At 42.9% G+C, this 10,927-nt stretch overlaps 1 protein-coding gene and 1 pseudogene across 1 annotated transcript in view; both read right to left on the bottom strand.

Moving 5' to 3' along the window:
• Window positions 1-186: 186 nt before the first annotated feature.
• Window positions 187-10,927, bottom strand: part of Card8 (caspase recruitment domain family, member 8) — a 13,086-nt gene continuing 2,345 nt past the window's right edge. Inside the window, exons 3-8 of the mRNA XM_013013143.1 lie at window positions 10,427-10,650; window positions 7,522-7,784; window positions 6,867-6,992; window positions 2,696-2,837; window positions 808-852; window positions 187-455 (exon numbers count right to left, since the gene is read on the bottom strand). Coding sequence (XP_012868597.1) covers window positions 187-455; window positions 808-852; window positions 2,696-2,837; window positions 6,867-6,992; window positions 7,522-7,784; window positions 10,427-10,650 — 1,069 coding nt within the window. The remainder of the gene's footprint in view (window positions 456-807; window positions 853-2,695; window positions 2,838-6,866; window positions 6,993-7,521; window positions 7,785-10,426; window positions 10,651-10,927) is intronic.
• LOC105983413 lies at window positions 4,614-4,994 on the bottom strand (annotated as a pseudogene).

Here is a 10,927-nt window from a genome sequence, read left to right as displayed (position 1 = left end):
AGGCTACAATGCTTGATAAGAAATGTACTCATTATCTTGCCCATGTAATTGTAACCCCTCTGTACAGTATTTTCACAATAAAAAAAGAAAAGAAATTGAGGTACCTAAAGGTCAAGCAGTCAGCACTCCAAGGTGGGTGCTCAGACTTCACCTGTTGAGCAGTGAAGACAACACATAGTCTCCACATCACCCCTCCAAGAGTTCCATGATCAAGTAAGGATGTGTCTTCTTCAGGGCTATGTAGAGTTGGTCTCTGCCGTTCTGGTCCCAGGCCCGGCTGAAGCTGAACAGCTTCCGCATTTGGGCTGGACTGGTGGCCTCAGCCCGTACCTGCTCATACTGCTCCTCACTCAGCATCTGTCCATGCAGCAGGTCCAACACTGAGTCCACGGATGTCACTCGGTCCACAAGCTGCTTCCGATGCCTGTCCACAAAGTGTGGGGAGGCCAGGCCACCTGAGGCTGAAGGTGAAGCTGGGGATAAGCAAAGAAAGTCTCCCTCGTTAGCTACTTGTGATTCCCACTTCCCTCATGCCAGAACCCAGCCTGGCATTCTGCCTCATCAGGAGGAAGGAGGGGTTCATGATGGGGACTTGAGGTTGTGAGTGGGGAATGCTAGAACCGTCATGGACAGAAGCAATAGCAATGGGGTAGAACTCTGCCCACCCCCAGCATGTACCTCTCCAGCCCATCCCTGGAAGGCTGGTGATAAGTGGAGCCCCTTTCTGCCCTCTTCTCTCCCTTCTAGGACTTTATGCTGCACCAGCAAAACCACTGGCTCCTGTGTCCTCTGAGATCTGTTACTGACCTTTGGGGGCTGGAAGTACTGGGGTAGCTGGTGATCTGAAATCTCCTGGAAGGAAAGATAGATGAAGAAACTTGTATAAATTTGTCAGTTACAGACACACATGATACACCTTGAAACTCCCAGTCACCTCTGAGATGCAAGCTTCAGACCAATTCTGATAGAATTGTGTGAGTGAGGGCTGGAAGGACCCTGAAATATCATGTAGGCAGATTGCTTCCTAGTGAATATGAGAACCTGAGCATTTGAGGCTGTCATCATACACTAAAAAAGAGAGAAGAAAAGGTAGATGAGTGATCAACGGAAATGTTTCCCATATCATCTCAGATTGATTTTATCTTACTTTAGACTGAACAGGTAGAGAACAAGTTAATTTTCTTGCTGGATGTTCCAAACTATTTGGTTTCTTCTTATGAAGAGAAATCTATTTTCTTGTCCTTATTTGGTCTTCTATACTCACATTCCAAATCTGTATGTCTCCAATTTTATTTCAGAGGCAAGAAAAAGTACACTTAGCAAATGGCAATAGTGAAAGAATTTTAATATAAAATATATTGTTTAAAAAGCAACAGAAACAACCAATATTAGGGGGGCTACACAACTGCAGAGGATAGCCTAGTGGAGGTTGGAGCTACCCTGTGTACAAGCCCTGAGAGTTTGAACATGCTGTAAATTCAGTGTGATCTAATAGTGCAGGGAGGTGGCCCCAAATTGTGGTCCCAGGAGTCCTGAATCCAACATGATGTGAGGAGGAGATGGCCCTCATATCACTGCTCACTGAACAAACTTGGTTCACCACTTGGATTTATATAGAAAATGCAGCATCTAATGTTAAGGTGATTAGGTGGCGAAGAAATTTAAAAGAAAAACATAGGAGGAAGTGAAGATGCTTGACATATAGAAAGACACAAGGGAGGCCAGGGTCCCTGTTGTCTAGTATTAGTACGCTTCCCCATGAGGAAGACATTGATTTTGGTGATAGAATGAATAGATAGAATGAAAACTGATAGAAGAAAGAGGTTGGTTGGAATAAGGAAAAAAGGAACACTATTGCCCATATTTATTAAGGAAAGGTGTATGAGGCATGTACAAACATTTTATTTAATTCTTCTAAAAATCGTAGCATTAGTTGCTATGATTTTGATTTTACAGATGAGGAGTGTGAGACTCAACTGAGCTCAGTAACTTTGCTAACATCATGTGGTGAGTAAGTACTAGGAGTGGGGCTCAAACTCCTCTGGTGCTTGCTAGTTCTCTCTCCAATTGTGTGTGACCCAACCCAGGGCTGGGCAAAGCCTGTGCTCCTTTCACCACATGGTGCGGCCTATGTGCTGCAGGATCTGCTCAGGATTTGCCACCACTCCTGTTTGACAGCTGACAGGCTGGTGGTCTGGAGAAGTAGGAAGTAAGCATTTTAGTATTGTAGGTTTCATGCTAGACTAACAGACTGTAAATCTTCCATCATCCTAAAAGCTCATTTTTGGATTTCCTGTTGACAATACTTCCTGATCCAGAAGTGAGAATCTGATGTTGGTAAACTAGCTTAACCACAAACCACAAAACCACCTAGTGCCGACTCTTTTATTGCACAGCCTCGCCTCTATGAGAAATTGTGCCAAAGATCTTGTGGGTGTCAGTGGCATCTTCAAGAGCAAGGTAGAGACATCAGGGGGCAAAAGAGAGATGATGTAGCTTAGACACAGACTGACGTGAGTTTAAATTCTGATCATCTATGATATATCTGTTCCATACATTCAAAAAGCCCAACAACTTTTCTGGATTCTTTCTTTTCATCAGCAAAATATGATAATGCACATCGAACCCCTATCCTTCCAACTCATTAACTCTGTGTCTTCCAACCCTGAACTCTATGGACTTGTTCCAGGTTTACCTGGTTTCAGCAAGGTCTCCCATATTAGAGTCGTATTTTTCTTCTCTTCCATTTTCAGCCTGATTGCTGAGTCCAGCTCTCTAACAGAGATCTCAGAGAAGAGCTGGGATACTCCAGGGCTCCGATAGCACAGCTCCAGTTCCTGAAGAGTGAGAGAGTCACCATGTGAGAAGCTAGTACTCATCCTACCAGGTTCTTTCTCCTTTGCCACCTTCTTGGTGCTGATCAACCTCACAAACACTGCAGTCAGGAGCCATCTTCAGACCACATGTTCTGAATCAGAAGGATGAGGACACAGCTGGACACCACATTGTCCAATCAGGGATCATGTTGAATCATATGCTCACATATCCTAAGGCAGAACTTTCTCTACCATGTTGCAGGAGCCCAATTCTTCCAACTTCCCACTGAATCCATGTTCTCTTGTCTCCACCTCATACCCTCACTCCTAATGTATCCTACCCTCAACTAGTTTACAATAAACCAGAAATTCACATTCATTATCTTTCCTAAGTTACAGTAAAAGCAAATCTCTTGCTTTCCAACAACTCTAAAAGATACCCCTTTCCAGTTTCCTCAAACTCAATAATAGCACAGGCATCTCCTTTGCATTCAACTTTCAAGTCTTAGCATCATCCTTGACATCTTCCCTTTTCTTGTAATAGCAGTTAATTTGCCCTGTGCTATTGCCTCTACCTCCATAATAAGTTTAGACACCTGTTACAAAGCCTCATCATCCTTTAGGGTTGGGTAATTCCTTGTGTTGCAATTCCCCTAAATCTGCCAACTTTCCTGCTTGTCTTTGCTGTCCAGGCAACCCACCATCAGTTTTCATCTGTGATATCACAATGGTGTTTTGAATTTTCCTCTACTTCTACAGCTGTCTATTCATCAACCAGACTCCAGACACTCAAGGCATCTTTGTTTTTCTGGCACTGGATTTTGTTATGTTGCTAAGACTAGCCTCAGCCTCCAAGTGCTGAGACTATAAACATGTACCACCATGCTTGTCTAGCTTGGTGCATCATTAAGAAAGTACTGTGCTTGAATTTGGTACCATGGGTATTGTGTATATATGTTCAGCAGAACTAAGGAAGGGAAGGGAAACAGCAAAATTGTGAGAAAAAGGATAAAGGGGAACAGTATTACTCACAAGACAATACATTGGAAATGATCTGTATAACTTGTGGGGGGTGGGGAGAAGAAAAAAGGGAGAATGAGGGGTTAACATTAGGCAAAAAATGTAATCACTATCTTACTGTAACCCCTCTGTACATCACCTTGGCAATAAATTTTTTTTAAATAAAGAAAGTCTTGTTTGATCATGTTTACTACCTTGTTAAGGACTTAACATTGCATTTAGTACAAAATACAAATTGCACACAAGGACCAATGAGCCCTGTGAGCTCTTCTTTGAACTCCATCTTTGATGCATGTACTACTCTCTTCCACACTAACACCTTTCATTTCTTTATTACTGATAAGTTCAAACTTGCTCTGCTAGTTGTGCTTTTGAATAAATCTTTTCATTCTGAGAGGCTCCACTATAAATCACCGAGTGGACAAATGGGATTTTTTTAATCATTTCAGTCTCAATTCAAGTGATATCTCAGAGGTGCATTCCCTTACCACCCTGACTATGTTACTCAATTCACTGCCTCCATGTTCTACTTCACATCATTAGGTGTTACTGTGCTTCATCAGGAAACATAACACATAGATACATGAACTCATATCCCTCAGAGGCTGCAGCCTTTGGAAGTGGACAGCTTCTGCCTGATATGTTGGGTTAGACTGGTTTTCTGATACTTCAACATCCTTTTTTATCTTTTATTCTACTCCTGACCCTTGCCTTTTGTTTATCTTTTTGCAGTTTCTGTGGTTTATTTAAGCACAAATAAAGGTGTATGTGAGCTATCTATTCATTTTCTTCACTGTGCAGCCTGGCATTGGAATTGGTGGCTCTGATGGCCAGCTGGGCTGCTCTTTCCATGATGGCTTTTTGGTTCTTGGGCAATCTCAGTGCACTAAGACTCATTGCACATGAGCAGCCCTTCAAGATCCTTGAAGTTGTGGACCAGGAACTTCCGGTATCCACTGGGCAGCATGTGCTTTGTTTTCTTGTTGCTCCCATAACCAATATTGGGCATCAAGATGTGGCCCTTGAATCTCCTCCGCAACCTGTTGTCAATGCCCCTGGGCTTCTACCAGTTACGCTTAATCTTGAGTGGTGATGGATGAACTTCTTGGTCCTCTTTGTGATGATCTTGGACCTCACCTGAGGTCTGAGGGTGTCCATGATGTCTCGAGCAGGAGGAGAGGGCATCCACCTCCATACACAGCACCGAGGAAGAGGCTTTTTATGTATCTTTTTCACTCTTAAAAATGTGTAGGGGCTGGGAAGGTGGCTCAGTGGTAGAGTGTTTGCCTTGCATGCATGAGGCCCTGGGTTCGATTCCTCAGTACCACATAAGCAAAAACCCGGAAGTGGCGCTGTGGCTCAAGTGTTAGAGCGCTAGCCTTGAGCTGAAGAGCTGAGGGACAGCGCCCAGGCCTAGAGTTCAGGCCCACGACTGAACCCAAAAAAAAATATGTATATGGGCAGGGCACAAGTGGCTCACCCCTTTAATAGTAACAATTCAGTAGGCTGAGATCTGAGGATCATGATTTGAAGGAAGCCTGGGCAGAAAAGTATATGAGAGCCTTATCTCCAATTAACAATCAAAAAATTGGAAGTGGAGCTGTGCTTTGAGCAAAAATTGCTTAGGGACAGCACATAAACCCTGATTTCAAGCCCCAGGATCAGTACCATCATAAAACAACAACAAAAAATAAAACAAAACATAAAAACAAGTAGTGTGCTTCTTTTTGTGATTTCAAGAAGAACAAAATTCTGTTGTCATTCCCAGACTATAGCTGCTGCTCTGAAGCTAGCTGACCATCAGGTCTGTCATCCTCCATCTTACCATAAAGAAAAACTCTAACAGCTATTCTTGGGAAGATTTTCACTAGAGTCAATACTTGCTGTACTTTCATTTGTTGCAAATGGGATAGTTTATGACTGGTATGAAAAAAATGGTGGTGGCATTGTTTTCTTTAATGGACCCAGTTGATTTGGAATATGTTTTTATTGATAGAGTTTTATGATCTGGGTCCTTGGCTTCAAGACTTCTTGCGAGTTACAAGACTAACAGCCCTGTTGGTTTGCCCATTGCCTGTGATATAGTTGTGTGAAGCGTCCTGTCTCGAGTCTCAGATGCTGCTGCTCAGCTTCTGTCATGTCCCACTCATCTGGCCCTGGTTCATCTATACACTGTGCCATGATGCTTATCTGATTCTGAGCAGCAAACCCAGACAGTGCTGAAAATATAGAAATCCTAGATTCAAGCCTAGTGGTCCACTCTCCTCAGCCTTTGGTCAAAGAGTGTGTGTATGTGAGAGATACGGAAAAGAATAAGAAAAAGGCATTCATTTGAGCCACACACTTTCATTTCAGTGTCAGTAAGGCTGATCTGAGCCCGCTACTCAACCTGTCCTGAAGGATGGTCATAGGACATCCACTCTACAGGCCTAGGAAACAGGCATAAGATACAGACATCACACCCTCAAATCGTGCTCTAAGTAGTGACTGTTGCCACATTGACAACTTTCTGTTTGTGTCAATGTACTCTTCTAAGAGGTCAAAATTGTGGAGATTTTCTAATATGGAGTTGTCCTACTTTCTGAAAATGCACAACCTAGAGTTCAGCTCTTTCCTTACACTTAAACTCACCCAACAAAAGACAAAATCCTACAATTCCTACTTTTTTAAACATTGTTTAACTGAGAAACCCCAAATCCCTGTGTATGTTTCCTCTTCTGTAACAAATAATATACCAGGTGGGTTCAACTACAGATGTGCTCACGGTACATTCTCATTGTCAGGCATTACCAACTGCTAGCCCAGACACTGCCAGTGCCCCCAAGCAAATTCTTCTTCCAAATCTTGAAGGTGATTAATTTTCCTGTGAACCATTTTCCTCCTATTTTTGTAGCATTCAACTCAACACCCTCCTCACATTTTGTCCTACCTTACTTCCTCCGAACAGGCCCTGGAAAGGCCTGAGATTTTCGTACAACTTTTTTCAGGCACACCATGATCCTAGCAAGGGACAGATGCCTGGCTGCTCACCTGGGGGATGATATCCATCTTCCCAGATCCAGATACAACATAGCGAGAACCCAGGTACAAGGCATCCAGTGGGGGTGGCTTGTGTATTCTTACAAATTGAAACTTTTCTTCTTCTTCATCTATGGCCTAAGAAGTGTACAGAATAATGATTTAGGGAGATTTCTGCCCCACAGCTTCTAGTTTGAAGGAGGAGAGAGAGAGCAAGCACATCAGTGCATTAGTACATTCATGTGGGTAAAGAATGGCTATCACATCTCTGTACCCTCATTCCCCTTCTTCCATAATTTGACAATTGGAGAGACCACCCTTGGCCTCTGCCATGTTAGTTGGGAATAGAGTCACTGACAGAAGGAGGAAGAGGATGGAAAAGGTACAATCTGGGGCATGGAGCTTTCTTGTTCATTTTGTCCTGGAAAGATGCCACAACAAGTAACCAAGAGATCAATGATGGAGCAGGGAACACAGCTGGGAAAACCCTTGTGTGAGGGGCATGGACCATGACTAAGCAAAAAACAGGACTGGTCACCCTTGTGCAGGTTCCTGCTTGGGAGAGAGAATCCCACCCTCCTTCCCAGGTGAGAGCTGCAGGATTTTGCTGTGTTTCCTGTTTCCTGTGCGCCCACCCTGCCCCGCTCCTCCTGGTTGTCAGTGTCACCTTCTGAATGCTGCAGTCACAGGGGACCAGGTAGAGGTGCAAGGTGACTTCATCAGGACTCAGGTAGTAGTACAGCAATGTGGTGCAGATGATGGGGATGAAGTGCCGGGCGCCAGGAATCATCCTCAGTAGAACTCCTATTGGTGAGAAGCTGGGATTCTCCAGGACTGCACAATGTGCCTCCACCCTGGCTGGCTTCTCCAGCAGCATGCCCTCCTCTTTAAAGTGGGCCACGTTGAACTGAGAGATGTCCACATGCTCACCTGTCAGAAAACAGATTTGAGAGTTGTGCACTTCAGGTCCCATCAGGCTTGGCAGGGACAGGAGGATCCCAGGGTTTAGGATCAGAGATCTTCCCTTGGACCCAGTGTATAGTCTGAATGACTGAGTCCTAAAATTTCCATGTGGAAATCCCAACCCTTCACCCCCCACCACCATTATGCTGGGGTTAGGCAAGAGCTTTGAGGGGTGATCAGGACATGGAGATGTTAGTGAATGGTATGCATGGCCATATGAAATAGTTCCTAGGAAATTCCCTGTGAAGGTGCAGCTGGTTGACAGCACCTGTCCTTAAGAGAATGCTTACCAGATACCGATTCTACAGAAATGACCATCTTGGATCTCAACCTTCAACAATTTGATAAATCCATATGGTATTAATAGTGTTATCTAGGGGCTGGGAATAGGACTTAGTGGTAGAGTGCTTGCCTAGTATGCATGAATGAAGCCTTTTATTGGATTCCTCAGTATCACATAAACAGAAAAATCCAGAAGTGGTTCTGTGGCTCAAATGGTAGAGTGCTAGCTTTGAGAACAGAGAGGCTCAGGAACAGTGCCCAGCCCCAGGACTGGCAAAAATATAGTGTTGCCTAGGATATGCTATTTTCTTATAGCAGCCTATAGAGACTATGGTAGGGAAGGAAGAATGGCCTCAGATGCTGTGGACCATCTGGTCTCTGGAGTGGGACTTTCACAGACACCTTAGGCCTTGAGTCAAACTCATAGATAAGACAGTCCCAGGCCCTGGACAGTTGCAAACAAGTTTGCATGTGTGATAAACAATAGCAATATTTGATCATTCGTGGACTTTTTGGCCTCAATTAGACCTTGCCACAGATTGGCTGATTTTTCCTGGAAAATAAGCTGCATATACCATATTTCTGGGATAGGCAAACACCTAGATATGCGTTTAAATTCCAATGATCCCTGGATTTGATGTTATAATACAGAAATAATGTGATAAATATTTTAATGATAGAAAGCTCTTGTTCTCTAAACAGCACCTACACATTTGCTTTAAGGTGTTTCTTCATAAAAAGCTCTTTGAGAACAGAAACTCTGTGTGAAGCACTTTGTCAATTACTCTTTTTAAAATTCATCACCTGCTAGAAATCGATGCTGTTGCTTTATGTGGTCAATGAGCATTAGCTTCACTCGTATGTGACTCAGGGTCTTTGCTTATTATTCTACCTTGCACTTCAGAGTTCATGTTCCATTTTTCTCTAGGTACATATTTAAGACTTTTGTTCAGGAAGTGTTTGTTTTTGGTAATCTCTCTGCTTTTAATTTCTTGTAAAGATCTTTTTAAACTCAAAATAACTATATTTTTGCAATTCACAGTTATTGATGAACAGTTATTTCTCAGGACCATGAAGACATCTTTCCACTGTCCTCTGCCTTCCACTGTTGCTGCTCAGGAGTCAGTCAACATATCTCTCTAGGTAAGCTTTCCTTCTGTAGGCAGTAACCTTTGCTAAAGACTTGGGATTGACTTCACAAATAAAATAAAATTTTAAAAAAAAAGACTTGGGATTGACAAGTTTTGCTATAATGTTGATTTGTTTCTGTCCCTTTGTTTTTTCTTTTCTTCTTTGCACTTTTTTAAGTTCTCACCCTGAGAAGTCTTACATTTCACAGTAATATCACAGTAATTCTCTTGGTAATTTTCTCTTTTATTATTGCATCATTTCTATTCTCTCAAGGATACTGTTCTGGAATTCCAGTTATTTCTACAGTAGTTTTCATCATGGTATCCTCCAAAGTATGTAATATTTAAAAATGTTTTCTGTCAATCTCATCTGTTCCAATGTTATCATTTGTACCATTTCTTGCTTCAGTTCATATTTTACCACTTTTTAAGTGTATTTTGGACTGACAATTTCAGAGACTGAAGTTTTAATGGGCTGGTTTGTATGACACAGCTTTCTGCTGGCTTTCATTTCTGGTATACTGGGGTTTTTTGTGATATTTATTTTTTTCCCAGACATTGTCTTGATATGTATCTCAGGCTGGAACTTGTGATCTTTCTGCTTGAGCCTCTTGCATGCTGGCATGCTGGTTGTGAGCCATTGCACCCAACTTTCTCTGTGAGGATTGGAATTGTGAACTATTTTGACCATTGTCCTTTCTGAGCCATTTTTGTGTGACTCCAGATCTCAAGTGTAATCGGGAAACATTATGTCTTCTCCCTGCCTGACAGGTGGTGATACTTTCTCGTTGATGATTGACTCTGGGTACTAAATATTTGTAATAATTTCCTTTGCCTTTATTTTTTACACAGATATGTATTAGAAAATCTTTTTAAATGGAGGAACTGAGAGTATCCTATGTTTCCTGATGGGACTGAATAAATTTCAACTAATTATCGCTGAGGACTTGGCTTTATATTTGGGAAACTACAAGGTAAGTCTAGGCAGAAATAACTGTATGGCTTGGAGACATATGCTTCCAATTATGTTTAGGGAGGTGGGGGATGAGGAATGGTCTCCATCTCCACTTCCATACCCTCTCCACCTTGCTAGCAAATTCAGGGTTGCTCATCCTCTTTCCTCACACTCTATACTATGCTATATAACTTTTCTGGGCCCTTCTCCTACCAATATCCTCCTATATTTCCATTCTTTACCTTGGAGGTTCACAAAGTGAGGGAGGTGCACAGCAGCTACAGTTCCTTGCTCAGCCCTGATACCAAACAGAGGCCCTGCTATCATCCAGGTGTGCTGCAGACAAGTCTTGTCCAGGCAAGTGTCCCAGGAACAGAATTCAATGGTGACTGTCACGGCCCTGCTCACCACAAAGCCCAGACCCATGTTGGGACAGTGGTAGAAGCCGGCCACAGGGAAGTGAACACTGTAAAGAGGGAGAGGCAGACATCAAATTACACAAATCCACCAAGCCCCTTCTGGATGCCAAACACAGTAAAGCAGCTGTGGGTAGTCCAGAATACCTAACCCTATTCCACCCAAGGTCACAGGTTTAGTCCTGGCTCCTCTGCTCTCTGAGGAAGTCATTTAGCTTCCCTGATCTCAGTTTCCTCATCTATAAGTGGTAGTCACCATACCTTACAGAGCTGGGAGTTATGAGTAATGTAATGTAAATCAATAGATCTTCACATGCATGGGAGCAG

Source organism: Dipodomys ordii, unplaced genomic scaffold (genome assembly GCF_000151885.1).
Source record: "Dipodomys ordii isolate 6190 unplaced genomic scaffold, Dord_2.0 Scaffold19, whole genome shotgun sequence".
NCBI lineage: Eukaryota > Metazoa > Chordata > Mammalia > Rodentia > Heteromyidae > Dipodomys > Dipodomys ordii.
The sequence above is the reverse complement of the archived record's forward strand: the minus strand, read 5'-3'. Positions and strand labels throughout refer to the sequence as shown.